This window comes from Sander lucioperca, chromosome 17, assembly GCF_008315115.2.
Source record: "Sander lucioperca isolate FBNREF2018 chromosome 17, SLUC_FBN_1.2, whole genome shotgun sequence".
Classification (NCBI taxonomy): domain Eukaryota; kingdom Metazoa; phylum Chordata; class Actinopteri; order Perciformes; family Percidae; genus Sander; species Sander lucioperca.
This window is the reverse complement of record NC_050189.1, coordinates 14,007,452-14,025,377: the sequence shown is the minus strand read 5'-3', so window position 1 is coordinate 14,025,377 and position 17,926 is coordinate 14,007,452. Positions and strand designations below refer to the sequence as shown.

General features: G+C 39.0%; 2 protein-coding genes, 1 long non-coding RNA gene and 1 pseudogene across 4 annotated transcripts in view; 2 read left to right on the top strand and 2 right to left on the bottom strand.

Moving 5' to 3' along the window:
• LOC116049052 (receptor-type tyrosine-protein phosphatase eta-like) overlaps positions 1-11,007 on the top strand; it is a 29,322-nt gene extending 18,315 nt beyond the window's left edge. Inside the window, exons 3-7 of the mRNA XM_031298442.2 lie at positions 6,910-7,027; positions 7,155-7,403; positions 8,863-9,129; positions 10,134-10,231; positions 10,417-11,007. Coding sequence (XP_031154302.1) covers positions 6,994-7,027; positions 7,155-7,403; positions 8,863-9,129; positions 10,134-10,231; positions 10,417-10,485 — 717 coding nt within the window. The 5' untranslated portion in view covers positions 6,910-6,993 and the 3' untranslated portion in view covers positions 10,486-11,007. The remainder of the gene's footprint in view (positions 1-6,909; positions 7,028-7,154; positions 7,404-8,862; positions 9,130-10,133; positions 10,232-10,416) is intronic.
• LOC116049072 (receptor-type tyrosine-protein phosphatase H-like) lies at positions 139-6,874 on the top strand. Its single transcript, XM_031298451.2, has 10 exons — positions 139-353; positions 434-559; positions 1,149-1,237; positions 2,305-2,617; positions 2,738-2,835; positions 2,878-3,136; positions 4,464-4,715; positions 5,599-5,844; positions 6,118-6,238; positions 6,844-6,874. The coding sequence occupies exons 2-10, from the start codon at positions 511-513 to the stop codon at positions 6,872-6,874; spliced, it is 1,458 nt and encodes a 485-aa protein (XP_031154311.1). The 5' UTR covers positions 139-353; positions 434-510.
• Positions 11,008-15,519: 4,512 nt separating the features above from the next.
• LOC116049071 lies at positions 15,520-16,675 on the bottom strand (annotated as a pseudogene).
• Positions 16,676-16,701: 26 nt separating this feature from the next.
• On the bottom strand, positions 16,702-17,884 carry LOC116049064. 2 transcript variants are annotated; one of them, XR_004895456.1, is made up of 4 exons: positions 17,674-17,884; positions 17,484-17,539; positions 17,142-17,223; positions 16,702-16,773 (listed from the first exon to the last, which is right to left on the bottom strand). It is a non-coding gene; the product is annotated as an uncharacterized LOC116049064 (long non-coding RNA). The 2 variants fall into 2 exon arrangements; XR_004104805.2 differs by lacking the exons at positions 16,702-16,773; positions 17,142-17,223; positions 17,484-17,539 and adding an exon at positions 17,268-17,365 and having other exon boundaries at positions 17,674-17,862.
• Between the last annotated feature and the right edge of the window lie 42 nt (positions 17,885-17,926).

The following is a 17,926-nucleotide window of genomic DNA, read 5'->3' as shown; positions in this document are numbered from 1 at the left end:
TGTTAAGCCAAAATAAATGCGTCATGTAAAATTGTTCTTGTAGTGTCTGTTACAGTACATAACACACACAAATGTTTTCTGTCTTTGCTCCCCGCCAGTTTATTGCACTTCTTCCTCCTCCTTTTCTATTTTTTACATCATCCCCCCTTTAAGTACTTTGCATGTTTGGAAGATGGATGCAAAACCAGGAGCATCCAAAGTTATTCATTTCCTTGTGTTGAATGGAGTCTTGTGTTGCCAGTCAAATGTGCTGTTGTTTGATCTTCTGGAACGGGTGTTATTTTGTGTCTCATACTGAGAGATCATTTCCTTTTGTTGAGAGAAGCTGGTCACAGGATGCATCTGTAGATTGGGTGAGTAGTGAGAGATGCAGAGTATTAGTTAAACTTAAGTTAGTTTAAATGTATTTCATTTGGCTCCTACTTTTTTTTAGATTAAAATCTTCCAGTGGCTGTCCTCTGGTGAAATTTCATAAAGCTGCCCTGAATCTAGTCTCTACAGGAATCAAACATGGGAAAGAGATCTCTCCAGGATAAAGTCCTTATCTTACTTTCTTGGGGTGAGTATTTTTTTTTTTTTTATGGTATTCACCTTCAAAATAAGTCCTTCATTTTTTAGTTGAAGAAAGAGTTAAAGCTGTAGCCAATGATAATCATTGATTGATCGAAATCTATTTGGAAAGCTAAATACTGTACGTTTGTGAAAGCATGTTTCATGCAAAGTGCTTAGAGTTATGTCATAACTCTTAATAAAAAGAACTGAATATTTTGATCTGAAGTTTACTGTCGGCTGTATCTAACATATGACTGCCAGGTCTGAAAACTAAATAACTTTTGAGGAAACAGAGGTACAGTATATTCTGTTTTGTTTGTTTTGCGGCGTTGTGTATAGAGCCAAAGCCATTAATCGATTGGTTGATCGAAATAAATATAAATCTGCAATTGTTTAGATAGTCCATTAATCATTTTATTACGTTTTCCAGCAAAACCCCTTTCATTTTATATCATAATAAATTGAATGTCTTTGAATTTTGGTCAGTTGTTTGGACAAAGCATGCAAAGTCACCTTGGGATTGTAATGGCAAGAAATTGTCTTGACAAACTTAAAACTTGTGTCGACAAACAACCAATCTGTATGTTTCTCTTCAGGTCTGGTCTTGATGTGCAGCGCTGCAGAGCAAGACTACTTCCCTCATTCGAATACTAGCACCTGGGATGAGGCCAGGACACACTGTCAGGTACAACATGAAGCCCAGTTTAATGTTCTAAAAGAGGCTAAAACATATCAGGCTGGACTGTGTGAAAAATACCGAAGAGGTTGTGATTTTTAATTGGTAAGGCACGTGTGTTTGAAGCAGCATGTAATGATACCGTTGTCAAATTAAAACTGGTATTGTATTCAGAGCTTGTAAATGGCAAATTTACTTCCATGTTGCTCTCACGCACATTGTAGTTTGGATTTAATTAGTGAGATTAATGCTTATAATTGCATGTGCGACACTGTCGGATTTGAAATTGTGTGTGCTTTCAGTTTAAACCAATGAGAAACACCTTACACCAATATGCCATAGTTGCTCGGTTATTACCAATTTTGTTTAAATCATAAATGTTGATAGTCATTTTAGGATGTCACAACTACCTAGACCCTAATCAACACTGACTTGTCCCAGTTTATACAAAACAAAAAAGCTCGGCACTAGAGCCCCACCGATAAAGGATTTTTAAGGCAGATATCAATACAAATATTTGGTGATTTAAAAATCCGATATTACGATATATTGGCCGATATATATTAAAAAAAAAAAAAAAGAATCCAAAAACGCGTAACAAAACATAAACAGATTTCCCTAACATTAGTTATTTGCAGTTATTTACGAGTCCTCACTAAAATAATATGATAATGCAGTTTAAAAATAAACTTGTTTGTTTTATTGTCACAACAGAACAGAGGAACATCAAAATATATTAAAGTTCTGATAAATGTAAATGTATAAAAATACAAACTTAAGATATGAAAGTTAAAGGGTTAAACACGAGTGTTGCCAACAGGGACGTTGTAGAGCGCCCTCTGGTGGACAAACTATGCAACGCCAACACTCATAACATGGTTGAAGGGTGTTTCGTCCGTTTTTATTTTATTTTTTAAATATTCATTTATCGGCCATTATAAATGCCGATACCGATAGTTTGGAAAATGCCTAATAACGGCCGATAATATCGGCCCGTCGATATATCGGTCGGGCTCTACTCAGCACATACCAGATCTACTGTAAAAGATTGACTGTCGTCTTTCACGTCCTGTCAGGTCTGTTTCAAAGAGCTGGTGACAGTGACTCCACAAAACATCCAAAACATCCAAAACCTCTCCCAGAATCTCACCTCTGACTACTGGGTCGGCCTCCGCAAGTACTTCTACTGCACCGGCAACCGCAGTATATCCTGGTCCCGCTGGGCCAACGGGGATCCCCTCATCTTCCAGAACTGGTACCCTGGTTCACCTAGGTTTAAATCCTTCCCAAATTCATACTGCTGCAGCTGCAGCTGCTCCTGCACCAACCCAGCAATGACTACCCCAGGAAAGACGAGCTTCACCACATTCACAAGCTTTACAACCTCAGGTGTGAGAAACACGACTGACATGAGCAGTTTCACCGACATCACAAGCTTTACAACCTCAGGTGTGAGAAACACGACTGACATGAGCAGTTTCACCGACATCACAAACTTTACAACCTCAGGTGTGAGAAACACGACTGACATGAGCAGTTTCACCGACATCACAAACTTTACAACCTCAGGTGTGAGAAACACGACTGACATGAGCAGTTTCACCGACATCACAAACTTTACAACCTCAGGTGTGAGAAACACGACTGACATGAGCAGTTTCACCGACATCACAAACCAAACTGTGACTGACTTTAATAGACTCTCGGACGCTACCACCCAAAACACTCCACCCGCTACAACACCCAGGATGCCGGTAGAAGCAGAATGTGTTCAATCACCTACGCTGTCCCCGCTTGTCTCCGAGACTGATGTAAACTACATTGAAGACTCTTGTGTGGCCATGCTCAGCTTTGGGGCTTGGGTTGAAAAGAAGTGTTCGGAGCTCCTGCCTTACGTATGTTATGACGGTAGGACTCATTTAAAGCCCCTTTGTTGTTGGCCCTATGATTTTAGATCTCAGACACTCCAAACATAACTACTATAGATGACTTGTGCAGGGCAACTGTAAGGTGTCACCTGTCGCACTGCACCCGAACAGTAGCTTTTCTTCTCAAAATTAGTAGAAATAAAGTCTAATGTTTGTCGCCTTAAACAGTATTTACAACATACAAAAAGAATACAGCTACACAGTGAGTTGGTCAGTAAAGGTATCCTGTCCCATTTTTTTCTTAGATTCATTATTAATTATTTTAATATTTTAAGGTTTCACCCCACAAACTGAGACCATCACCAAGTTTTGTTCATGACACAGCAACTTCATTTATTTAAGGAAGTGACCCGTTTTAAGGCAACGTTTTAAATTCAGCCAATGATTTTATTTCCATTATTTGGTCTAGATAAACATATTATGTTAGTCTCTGTAATGTATGATACAATTTATATTCTTATACATTTTTTTTCGTTTTATGTGAAGCACTTTGAATTGCCTTGTTGCTGAAATGTGCTACACAAATAAAGCTGCCTTGCCTTACGGCACGCACTCATCAATCTAAGATGCCATTCCCATCCATACCTACCTCCAAAACCCTCCAAAAAAATTAAATAAGATAAAACATAGGTTGTCACATGTAACAATTCCGCATCCCCTGTAGATTTGGAGAAATCTAAAAATGCTCACAACTGTAGTTTTTTCAAATGTGAAAGAAGAAAAATATGACCACAGTTTTACCTCTCTCTAGAGCTTCTTATGATAACAATTGTGATAATTAATTAAAATGATTTAACTTTTGAAAGAGTAAAAAAGTGTTGTGAAAAGAGTATGAAATTTATTTAGAAATTATTTTGTTGCAAAACAAGCGATATTTAACCTTTTATTTATTCAGGGAAGGTTCACTGAATCTTTTTGCAGGAACGCCCTGATGATTATCGATATGATTTTCGACCATAAATAATATACATTTTCTGTTATCTAGAAAAAGATCAGGTATGTTGTTTTAAAAGATACAACCACAGACTTAAATCCACCTCCATGTCTAACATTGCTTCATTGAAATTAAAGATAAAAGATAAATGTTCCTTCTTTGCTCTTACATCTAGGACAATATGGGAATTGTTATTTGATACCTTATGTATTCTTAGGAGTTTTGTTTACACACTAAAATGTTATAGCCTAATATACACATTCAGAATGATACACCCCATTTTGCAACCTTAGTCATTTTCAGTGTATTTTTACCTTCCTGGATATCTCAAATTCTTTGCCAATGAACAATCTTCCCCTTATTTCCACTGCAGATCGTTTCTTGGGCCAAGTCAATGTGACCAACAAGACGACTGAGAGCGCCTTTTTAACATGGCAACCCGGGCCTGGTAACATCAGCCATTACCGCATAGAGGTGAAAGTGGACAACAACCTAACACAATTCACGACTTATAATTTGACCCATGACCTTGTCAACCTGACAGCAGGCACCGGCTACTCAGTCCAGGTGTTCCCAGTTAAATGTGGAAGAGAGCTCAACCCGCAGAAGGTCACCTTCTACACCGGTGAGTTTTCCTCTTGTAAAATCTGACTGCATTAAAATAAAGCTTTATTTAGATTACTTTTTTTGCTGTGAGAGGACACTGATCACTGTTTATGGTAAACAAGGTCCTATTGTCAGCTCAGATTTTGCTTTTAATAATAGTGAGTAAAACGAGGAGAAAAGGCAAACTAGCATCATCATAGTGTTTTCATAATCCAACTTTCATGCAGATTATTTTCAAGACAGATTACCATTGTTGCTTTACGATTTCAAATACACACTTATAAATGAGTACACAGATTGTTAAAAACAAGAAAGTAATGAGCCCGAGTAAATGTTAATGCACTGTTATATTCTTCACTGTTTCTTGTTACTACATGTAGATATAACAATGATAACCCGGACTACGACAGAATATTAACTTTTTATTAGCTTGACAGCATGTCTTTGTAGCACCATGGCTTACACCAACAACGGACTCTAAAGTTACCCACAATCCATCAGGTGTATCTCAACTACGGATCTTATAGTAAAATACACAATAGACTGTATTTATATATCGCTTTTCTAGTTTTAACGACTACTCAAAGCGCTTTTATATAGTACAGGAACCATTCACATACATTTACACACTGTGGCCGAGGCTGGCGTACAAGGTGCCACCTGCTCATCAGATAAACATTCACACATTTACACTCCGATGGCACAGCATCGGGAGTAATTCGGGGTTCAGTGTCTTGCTTAAGCACACTTTGACATGGGACTGCAGGCAGGGCCAGGGATCGAGCCACCAACCTTCCGATCGGCAGGCGACCGCTCTACCACCTGAGCCACAGTAGTAATAATACCACAGTAGTAATAATGCAAACACTTGTAACCCTGATTATATCTATCCTTTCTTTCAGAACCGAACAAAGTGGAAAACCTCTTAGTCATCAACGTGACAAAAACCTCTGTCTCCCTGATGTGGGACAAACCAGTTGGAAACCTGGATTTCTATCTTATTAAGGTCCAGGATGGTCAGCAGATCCGAAGTGACACACAGAGCAAAGAAGTCAACAGCTTGATACCTGGAAACCTTTACACATTCACCGTCCATTCAGTAGTCAATGACACATTGAGTGAAGGATACAACACCAGTAAATACACCAGTGAGTTTAGATCGCATAAAACTTTACACAAATAAAAGGATTATAATGCAAGAATTTTAACAGGAAGTACACTGTATAAATGAGACCAGTGAGAGCCCATGCAAAGCTTGTTCAGTGTTAGATGGGGAAAATGTTTATAGCTGGTCATTTCTTGCTTACATCATATAACATTCAAAACAGCAGAGGCAGTAACACCTGTAAGATTGTTATTGGGGTGGTTGTCTGTAATCAGAGTGATGTTGTGTCCATTCGTCTGTCTGTTCTCTCTTTCAGAGCCTGGGAAAGTGTTGGAACTGAAGGCGTGTGAAAATAACCTAAACTCAGTGCTGCTTAGATGGAAGCAACCTGATGGAGGATTCACGGGTTTCGTTGGGAAGGCTACGTATGGCAATAAGTATGTAGATAGATACTCTAGATCTACTTACATTACTTTTAAATTCAGGTATATGTACAGCAATGTTTGTTTTTGGCCACATTACCGGCTCTAGAGATGGCAATGTGGGCCTGTCGGTCAGTCCACCACTTTGGTGGAAACTAAATATTCATTCATGGTGCCCAGAGGATGAATACTAATGACCATGGTCAATTCTGAAATACTTAAGCCTAGACAAAATTAAAATGTACTTTTATTTCTTATCTCATTTTTAAATCTAATTTTATGTTGCCTTTAAATTATTTAAACCCCTCATTTTGGAGGTAAAACTGAAAGTGAGCACATAAATGTTGGTAGTTATCCCTCATTGCATAGAAAAACTGTGACCTACAGTAAGTAAGTTATTCATGGATAATTCTACCTTTTCTTAACCAAATAAGTCTAACCTGGTTTTGTTTTAAACCTGTGTGATCATCTGACTCCTGGCTCCTGTTTGAATAACTTTTAAATGGTCTGAATTTTAGCGATGGTGCTTCATAAGAATAGAACTGATCTCCCAAAATACAAAAATAAGTTTCAATGAACTGTTATTACCTTTAATTTAAAAAACAATTGTCACTCTGTAGATGCACAGTTGCCTCTGCCAGCAGCAAGTAACTGTTTCTCTTCCTAACAGAACAGTGTTTGAGAAGAACACAACTGAATGGCGTATAACAGGGCTGCCAATTGGCACCAAGATAACCGTCAGTGTGGCAGCACTGACCAATGGCTCTCTGATGGGAGAAGAAGAGACCATCGTCACCTACACTGGTAACTCTGTGTTTGGCAGTTGACTGCTACTTGTTCATCGATAGAGAATCCATGATTTATTTACAGAAAAGAAACAAAAACTTGCTGGGTTGAATGTTATTAATCTGACTTTGTGACTCCTACCTAGCTCCTGAACCTGTTTCAGACCTCCATTTGGTTGCAACAGATAGCTCCCTCACTGCCACATGGACGTCATCTGGGGGTAATTCTTTCACCATCGAGCTCTACCTGGATGGCCAAACAGTAAACACGGCCAACTCAACATTACCTACGTGGCGCTTTGATGGACTAAAGACTGCAGCCAATTACACAGTGATCGTCTACACCTTTAGCGGATATCTCAACAGCTTGCCAGTGAACAGCTCCTGTTTCACTAGTGAGTCGTCTTTGCTGCATTTCCACTGCATGTTAGAAGTTGTGGATAGTACCTGGTAATTTTTTTGGTAGGGCCTCTGTCAAGGTTCCAAGCGAGCTGAGCCAATACTAGAAGGTGGAGTTAAAACACTGCAGACCACTGATTGGTCAGAGAGAATTGTCACTTTTGCGACATGGAACATCCTGCACATACTCGCCATTTTTAAATATCTAAGCTACCGTCAATAACAACCGCACATTTTTTATTTACTCGACCCAGATCTGAAAACAAATGGCAGCCTGCAAAACTAGGAGGTAGACTACAGCTTAAAATTGACAAAGTATATACATTGTTGCTGATGAAAGGATCCACTAAGTGTCGCGTTCAAGATGATGTCACGGTAGTTTCACGCGGCACTATGGCAGTCAGCTAAAGCCCAGGTCAGACCAAAGATTCGCGACGAGACGAATTGGAACTTGCAAATTCTTGCAACGAGCCGGTCTGCAGCGTTCTGAAACCTGCCAGTTCACACCAATGCGACGAGACGGTGTGTCATCTCCATAACAACGCCTCTTTGTACTTCCGTTCTAACTTCCGACTTTTAGGCTTTTTGTAGCTGGATATATCATTTGTTTTGTCTAAATATGAATGTGGACAACGTTAGTGATATTGAGATGATTCCTACAGTTGCATTTCTAGTGATGATCGGCGAAAACACGTTTTATTTCCGATTCACGGCTTTGTTCTAATGCCGCTGGGCGCTCCCTCTCTTCAGTCACTCTCTGTCTCGCTTGACCATAAAACGTTAGGCTGAGGTTGTTGAGGCTCCGTCTAAAACTCTGCCATTTCGACCAGCTGTTTGTAACTTAAAAATAAAATGGATTGTGGATCATTTTATTTCTATAGTTTATAGCTGACTAACCAGCTGACTTCTCTATTGGCTGTTGAAACAGGTCACGTCCCTAACGTTCTAAAACCAGCCTCTGCGACTTGACCAGCTGAGTCGCAGCGAAACCATCAGCTGGCTTGAGTCGAGCTGGAAGGGCTGGTTCAGACCACAGAAACTTTTTCCGGCAACGTTCTAAAGCGGTTTTGTCTCGTCGCAAATCTTTGGTCTGAACTGGGCTTTAGAATCCCGCCCACACTGGTTACTATCTGCAGTGGAAAATGAAATGGATAAAATACTGGTACCAAAAGTGAGTCGAGTCGAGCTGAACCATGCAGTGGAAATGAGGCAGTTGTCCCTTCTTGTATTTTCTTCATCTGTGTTGATTTGGTGACACCTGTGGTTACTAGTGTGATTTAGTAAACAGTGAGGCTGATATCAGTGAGATAAAATTAAAAAACACTCACAGTGGATTACATGCTGCCTCTTTTCCTGTGAATCCCTTGTGCAGGGGAAAGCAATTGGACCCTGCAGGGAATGGTGGATTGATGAAAATCTGATAAGTCACTGCCTCATTTTCTCTCTTTTTTTCAGAGCCACTGCCACCTACTAATGCCAGAACCCAAATCTATGATAAACACCAAATCACCATACAGTGGAACCCCCCTGACAACATAGCACCAAGAGCAATGTACTCTCTGAAAATCAGCTCCGGCTTCTGGGGCTACAGCATGTCTTATACTACTACCACCACCAGCTACCAGTTTGGTGACTTGAAATCAGGGACCAAGTACAACTTTGAAGTACAAACAATGGCCGGTAATGAGACAAGTGGCGCAGTAGTTGTGTCACAGTGTACAGGTGAGACTCTCAGACCTAAAAGACCATACTGGTTGTTTTGCATGCTTTAGCCTATCAGCAACGTGGGGGACTACGCACGTCAGTAAACATTATCAGTCCGCGAACAGTAAAGGCAAAGAGTCTGTGTTAACCTTAGAGAGGTCTATGCATTTACCTGTTATTTCTGACAATTTGATAAACAAAAATGTATATTATGCTTGAGTAAATAAAATGCCAATTAACAAAACTGGTTAAAAAAATAAAATTAATATTTAAATAAATCAGTGGGAGAGTCCAGTACAGCCTGACTCTCATATTCAAGTTTATGTTCTGCTTGTTTAACGGTTTTTTAGTAAATTGCTCTTAAAGACATTTAGAGAGGATTTAAATAGCTATTTTTAATTCTCAATTTTTATCATTTCGGTGCTGGTGATTTTCCTTTGTGGCTGGCTAAAACCTCTCTGGGGGGGGGATGCCAAAAATTCCTCTATGCAGGAAACCCTTCATAAGTTTTGAAGTACTTTTTTTTTCTTTTCCTGCGACCGTCAGTTTCTGTTTGCTAAAAATAAAGTGGCATAGACTTGAAACGGTCTTGAGAAAAATGCAGTTTGGTGCATACAAGGAAGCGCTTGAGGGTCAGCTGTTCAAAAGCAATGCATTCACAAGCTGTGTTTTTGAGAAATCAAACCCAGAAGGCAAACAATAAGCAAACATGAAAACGATTAAATAACTTTGGTGGCTATTCATTGAAAAAGGTTGCTGCAAACTCATATCTAAGTTTTTGTTTTTATTTTTGAGGCTGACTATGATATTCAGCCGATGCTTATTTTTTAACCGAAACACAACACAAACATTTCGGAAAGATAGCTGAATAGTGTACTACTGGAAATGAGTTGTGCAACTAGTTCAAATGTTGATGGATATTATGTAATCTTCCACATGCAAATTTTACAGCATGGATGAGAGTGTGCCTCTTTGTTCCTACTTCCTCTTAACACATCTCACAATCTCTGTCTGTTCCCCAGCTGCAGAGAAAAGGGAAATCAGCCTGTCTATGTTGTGCTCTTCGGCTGTACCTCTCCTCTGTGATAACACCACCACAAGGAAACATGTGTTTGAGAAGGTACGTCAATCACCAAATGGATCAAAACAAAAACAGGGTTTGGGAGGTAAACTTAATAAGCAAAAGGTAGTTTTATTTCTCAAAAATGTGTGATAAGGAGTGGCTAATTTTTTAGTTTTTTTTAAATACAGTTGGTTTAAAAATGTATGTCCATAAACAGCTTGTGTTTGTGTGTTTTGTTGCAGTTGAATGCACGTTTCAACATGCTGTTGAGGGACAGTGTTTTCTGGACACTCGAGAAGCAGGAAACTTAAAACAAAGGAACACAAGGATGATAATGTTGCTTTGGGTTTTTTCAATTGGTATTGATGAAGGTATTTTAGTGTTTTCTGTCTTGGGTTTACTTTTTTGCACTATACTGCTGCTCAGGAAATCAAATATTAAGTCACAGTGTGTAGTGAAAAGAAGAATTAATTAAGTAATTATAATGTGTCTTGTGATTTTGAATCTAGTTAACTGAAGTTGACTGCTCTGACTCTTTTATATTTTTAATTTTAATTTTCAAAACAATGCCGCAAAAAAAAAACTATAATAACACTGAAATCTATTTCCTACTTTTGCTGCTTTCCTCTTGTTTTTATTTGTTTTATATCATTTTATTTCCCTTGATGTTGTTTTGCGTGTATGCCCCATTTCCAACAGGAAAAGAAATGTCTGATGTTGTAACTAAATAATGAAGAAAGGGTGAGAGATAGTGTTCTTGTGTGAAAATTAAAACTCATTGAACATGTTCCAGCCGTCAATAAAGTTTTCCAGCTGAATACACATCACAGCAACTTTTTTTGAAGTCTTTATTGAATGTACTATGCAATACTATTACACTAATAACAATGTTTGTGTAAGGTTTACTCCAATTCTACGGCTTCCTGAAATAAGACAATATTTATAATGATAATAAAGACAATAAATGACCTAAGTTCCCTTTTCTTTAAAAAAAAATATTTATTGAATTTCCTAACAGATAACAAGTAGCATGTTCAACTCTGACTGTTAGATTCCAATCTAATTTTAAATAACTAAAACAGAACAGATAAAAGAAAAGCAGAAAGAAACAAAATAGCCGTACAAGAACAGGGAATTTGATCAGCTATGATAAATGAAAAGTCACACACTCCTTCCTTTATAAACAAACTTGATTACAGACCAATGTGAGAATCACCTTGACCGGATGGCTTTGTTTGATAATGAGAAGATAATCAATAGATAAGCAGCAGATAGATCAGGTCAGGTCAGCAGATAAGTGTCTGCTGTTATAAGCTGTTATGTCAGGTCCAGGTTTGGGCTGTATAGCTACACATAAAACACATCCAGGGTCTGAGATGGTGCTGTTAGAAATAGTTACTGCACATATAAGCTGTCGGTACGCCCAGCCAGCTTCCTCTGTTAACCGGCAACAAGCCGTTTAGGGCTCAGAACAGTTGTTTTTGAGCTCCCATGTTGAAGAGAACGGCTGTGATATGAGGAATGGGGCGGCACATTATGTTCAACTGAACGCGTGAAAGTGAGAAGGTGTAAATTTGAGTCAACAAGCATGTGTTGCAACAGTTGAAGTTAGAGGAGAAAGAGCATCAATTTGAGCATGGATTTGAGAAACCAGGAGGATGATGCTAAGAGGAAAACACCTCCAGGTTAGTTATAAAGAGCATCTCCTACCACAACTAGTGTAAATAAACTGGGATTTTATGTGAATAGTTTGCAGAGCTTTAAAAGATTTCACAGCTAGGATTAAAACAACAAACTTAAAGAACAACCTCGTTCATTTTCAGACTTATCTGTATACGTGCGCCACAGTGTGATATTATTACAACTTGTCAGTAGCCTACTCTGTGTACCAACCCACATACTTCACCTGATGTTACAGTTACAGGCTTAACAATACCAAGCAAAGCTGCAGTTTTTTCTGGTTTCAAAGCTGCAGTTTACTTAAAGTGTCACAGTGTTATCTATTATAATGGGTATGAGGTCAAAAGGTGAAATTGAGCATGCCTGTCAAGTCATAATATGAAAAATACATTTATCTTTAAGTCATTGGTTAACATTTTTCCCTGAATATATCCTCTACATGTAGATGATTTACAATGTCAAAGTATAATAACTCTCATAAAAGGTCATGATTAAGCAAAAGACGATCATTTTAGAAAAATGTCTCGATGCAATGACGTTATTTGTTTAATGATTTTTACCACCACAGATGCAGGATGCTGTCAAACTCGTCAGCTGACAACTCATGTGGCTGTTGCTATGGCAACAACAGTCCTGGTAATGGCACTTCTTTTGTGTTCAATGTTATTTGGTGAGTACAAATACAAGATAATACAGTTTACGTTTGATTTTTTTTAACGCCGGCCTCTCAGCTGATCTAACAGCTGATTGGTTAACAATCGACTCAACATGATTTTTTATGTATTTTGAACGTTTTATGTAAACTTTATTGATTTGGATTTGGAGGGATTTTAACTCCTATTTGTTTGATTTAAAGGCTTATTCTGTACAGAAAACATGTGTGGCTGATAGTGACGTTTAGAAGTCAGAGAAACTCAATCTGTTAAGATTACGGATCATCTACAGTGTGTTGTTAATTAAAATCAGCAACAGATCGCACGTAGAGCATTTTAACTGCTACTCTGTCATAATTAAAACAACTGGAGACTGTGTAGGAGCTGATATGGGTCTGATAACATTTTATTAAATCGGAATCGGACCATAGTGTTTCTGTCACTTCCTGTTCAGCCTGAAGGCTGCTGGTATCGGCTGGAAACTGTCCGACTTGACAGCAGATTTTTGTCACCGCCCCCGGCTGCTCTCGTCCACTTTACAGGCGAGGCGCAGTTCGAACGAGCCTAGTCACTGCTCATGCACATGCAGAGTTGGTTCAAGTATAATAACAAGCCACGCATTATTTTAAGACCAATTTATTGATTACAATTAAAACACCAAGTCTTAAAATATGGTGTGTACTTTGGATTGTAGAGCTCTTCCGGCTCCTGTGAAGAGAATTAAAAAGGTTTAGGAAAATACATCTTAAATTTCAAATTGGCCAGGTTTTAATTAAGTACTGACCTTTTTTATTCTTTAGAAAGCTACTTTGATGGATACTTTGATGTACATAACAGAAGGCCAGTTAGCAGGTTGCACTGAAACAGGTCTTGGGGTGGGTATGGTAATGGGCACTGGTGTTTGAAGCATTGAAGTGGGCTTGAAGGGACTCCGTAGACCTAGAGTATAGAGAACAGATTGTAGGCATGCAATATATTTGATTTAGTTTATTCAGTTCAACAGGTGAACCATCTACCTTCGGTGGAGTGTGCAGAATATACAATACAGCCGACACCAGCTACATAAGACTTAAACCTGTATACCGAGAAGAGACTAACAGTCCAGCCAGAGGATATGTACACTGCATTGTCACCCTGCAAGAAAAAGGGAATTTCTGGAATTACAAGAAGCTGAGGGGTAAATAGACAACATACAGTGGCACTCCTAAGTTTATGAACCCATGCTAAAGTTGACTAAAAAGAGGAATAAAAAATCATCTTTTGGAAATTGATCTTAATGCCTTATTTAAAAAAAAAAAATGAGGAAAAATCCAACATTTAAGGACACCAATTTTCTTTGTGAATGAATAATGTATCGTAAATAAATAAATAAATGTTCTTCCTTAAAATACAGGGGGCATAAGTAAGTACACCCCTATGTTAAATTACCATAGAGGCAGACAGATTTTTATTTTTAAAGGCCAGTTATTTCATGGATCCAGGATACTATGCATCCTGATAAAGTTCCCTTGGCCTTTGGAATTAAAATATCCCCACATCATCACATACCCTTCACCATACATAGAGATTGGCATGGGGTGCTTTCCATAAAATGATCTCTCAATGCAAATCAAACCAGCTATTAGGCTAACTGAAATAAAACCATGCCAATCTCTAGGTATGGTGAAGGGTATGTGATGATGTGGGGCTATTTTAATTCCAAAGGCCAAGGGAACTTTATCAGGATGCATAGTATCCTGGATCCATGAAATAAATAAAAATCTGTATTTTTGTATTCCTCTTTTTAGTCAACTTTAGCATGGGTTCATAAACTTATGAGTGCCACTGTAGATGGGCTCAAAATATACCTGTTAATATCATTGCTGGAATCAGCTGGATTTTTCAGAGCATGCAACTTCTTGCTGAAGAAAATCTCATTTCCATATGTCACCATACTCTTTGCCAACCTGGATAAACAAGTGAAAAATTTGGTGCAGGGCAATCATACTCCAAACCACTTTAAAAAAAATAATGAAACAAACAACCAATTCAAGAGAGATTGTCAATGAATTCAATTAATATTTTGTGAATCTCGGCTATAATCTAGCAAAGGATATTGTGGAGCCAAAAGTGAAAGATAATATAAGTGAAGATAACATCAACATGCATACCAAAACCATCTGAAGAAAATTGAGGAAGGAGATAATTGAGGTAGTAAATAAAATCTGATTGTGATGATATTGAAATGACACTAGTTAAAATATTATAGAGAATATAGCAAAACCATTAACCTATATCTGTAACCAATCATTCCAAAAGGGCATATTTCCCAACAAAAAATTGCAAAGATCATACCCATCTATAAAAATGGACACATGCACTCCTTTTCAAATTAGAGACCTCTCTCTCTTCTTCCTCAGTTGTCTAAGATAGTAGAAAAAGTTTTTGTTCTAAGAATGGACCCCTTCATTGAAACCCACACATTGAGCGATCACCAATATGGTTTCAGATCCAACCGATCCACCGCAATGGCGGTTATAGAATTAGCGGAGGAGATAAACAGCAATAGAAAATAAGAAATTCACAGTAGGAGTATTTATAGACCTAAAGCATTTGACACTATAGATCATGCAATATTAACGACAAAACTAGAAAAATATGGCATAAGAGGTGTAGCACACACGGATTAGTAACTATCTGGACAACAGACAGCAGTATGTACAAATAGGTAATGATACATCTGATTTAAAGAAAGTAATGTGGGGTTCCACAAGGTTCAGTACTCGGTCCAAAGCTGTTCATATTGGACAGACAGACAGACAGACAGACAGACAGACAGACAGACAGATGATTGAATGAAATAAACTAAACATATTGAAGAAGCTTTCTTACAGTACAAAGTAGTGAAATTCAATCTCTGCAATTAACCCTTCCTAGGTATTAGAAGCATAGACTGTATATTAATATATTAATATTAACAGTTTATGATTAGAAGCAGTGGACAGCGACATATGGGGGGAGCAACTTGGGGGTTTAGTGACATGTGGCCGGAGGAGCCACCTTGTGGTTGAAGGCTGACCCCACTCTACCTCTGAGCCACTGCCACCCGCAAGTGGCCAGATGTAAATTTAATTTTCTGAATGAGTTAAACAGTTACATTAGTAAGCAGCAGTACCTTGACTGTGGATCCACAGCTGTTGATTGGAAAAGAGAAGAGAGCCCTGGTTCTGTCCGTCTTTGGGTCCACAGTTTTTGTCTACCAGGTTGGTTCTAGCAGGAACTCCTTCCACTTGTGATGGCCAGAGACAAGTCAGCCACTACAGTTATCCTGCCATCAGTTGAACACACTGTATAGAGATGCATTTTAGCAATTCCAGCAACTATATGGAGATCCCACCTGAATGTTCTTACCAATGAGTTCAGTAGTAGAGAACGGACAAGTCTTGACAGTTGAGCTCTGGACCTCTAATGTTTCATGATCCCGCATGAGAAGCTCAAAAGTCCCAAAGAAGCCCTTCAAAGTAATGTCCTAAAAAAAACATGCAGCTTAGTCACTGATGTCCATGTTCAAACAGCACAAACAAAAGCTGATGCTTTCAGTTAGTCTCATCTCACCTTGTACTTGTAGCCATGAGTGAAGAGCGGCACCTCGAGCAGCAGTCTCTGGCTATTGTTGCTCATGACGTAACCGTGCTTAGTTGCCAGCTCTGAGCCGATGCAGATCTCCCACAGGTAGTCAACAGGTCGGTGGTCCAGTTTAAAGCTGATGCCAGAAAGCATCAAAGGCTGGAGGAGCTGTTAATACAACACAATGGGTTACTCTGCTTCATACACAAATAGGATTGACCAGTTATAAAAATAAGGCTATTGATTTACAGGCATCAGTTAACGCCATCACTGATGCTAGTTGGTAAAAAGGCTCATTTTCAGGCAGAACGGTCAGTGTGTAGTTGATGTCCAGCCTGTGCTGCATCGTTGCATCTTTGATTAACTAAAGAAAACAGAAAATACATGTTGAGTCAAGCCGGATGAAGTTCCTATGTATAAACCAGCATGACATCTGAAGATCAAACCGGACAAATAATGCAAAAACCTTTTACCTGCTGCATGACAACAGGGTCCTCAAAAGGCACCTTCAGAGTGTAGCCATGAGTGTTGTGGTGTGGCTGCTTGTATTTGTAAATGGAACTGTACATTTCTGTCCATTCAAATGAACCGCAGCCAACTCAATGTCTTTAGGGACATCCCCGAGGTAGACCGTGAATGTGCGCTCCTCAGGAACTGTTCCTGAAATGAAAAGCCATTCAGATTATGGTTTCTTCAACTTGGCAAGTGCCTTGTTAGACTTGGCGTGTCAGCAGGGGAGTGGCCAGTGTCCTTTGGAAGCGAAGTCTGGTGTCAACATGATCCTCATCCACTGAGATTTGTTCCAAGTAGAGATGCAAGATGTATAACTCATAGTAGGTTACAAGACACAATGCTCTGTGAAAGAATACAATTTCAGGAAATAATTTAAGTTTGTTACCAGATCAGAAGTCACTCCACATTTTAGGCCACTTCGTGAAAAAGGATAACCCTGATTTACATATGAGGAGCCTGGGTGCATCAGGTTGACTAAAACCAATTTGCAACTTGTTTCATCGGTGCCTCCTGACCTTCCTGTATCCTCCTTCAGCATTATAGGGGATGCTGATCTCGACTGTGGAGTTGTGATGCTTTACAATGTATCCTCTGCAACTAGCAAAAGAAAAGAAGCCACAGCATAAAAGATTGTAATACTGACGCATGGAGCAAGCAGCCCCCAGGTCAACCATGATTAAAACCCAGCTTTGTCTGGAGAATAGTGTTGCATGGACCACCTCTACTGGAACACCATTCACTGAGAGAGAGAGAGAGAGAGAGAGAGAGAGAGAGAGAGAGAGAGAGAGAGAGAGAGAGAGATCTCTATATAACTAACAGATGGACAAGATGACACATTAATGCTCTTTCATGTTTACCTCTGCATTGAATGAGTCAGATTGTCCATACGGAGTACAAAATACCAGCCTTCCATCTGTCAGGTCAAATTCATATCCATGCTTATGAGCTTCAGAGAGGTTCATGGGCAGACAAAAGCATGTGTCTTGCATGCTAAAATTTCAGCACAATTAAAACTTAATGGGTTGTGTCGCAACTAAATAAACTTACCTAAGGCAAAACCCAAAAGCCATAGCAACTGATGTGTTGGCAATGTCTAAAGCTAGCCTAGCTGCTAGCAAACTACACCTGCTAACCAACACAAGCTTAAGTGAACCACTTGCTTGCTTGTATATTCTGGCCAAACTGACACTATGTGCTGCTGTCTGCTACACACCAGTTTTTACAAGTCAGGCTATTCACCGACCAACCAGAGGCCTTCAGGCGTTACAGCCACATGTGTAGCTCATTAGCAATCAAGGTT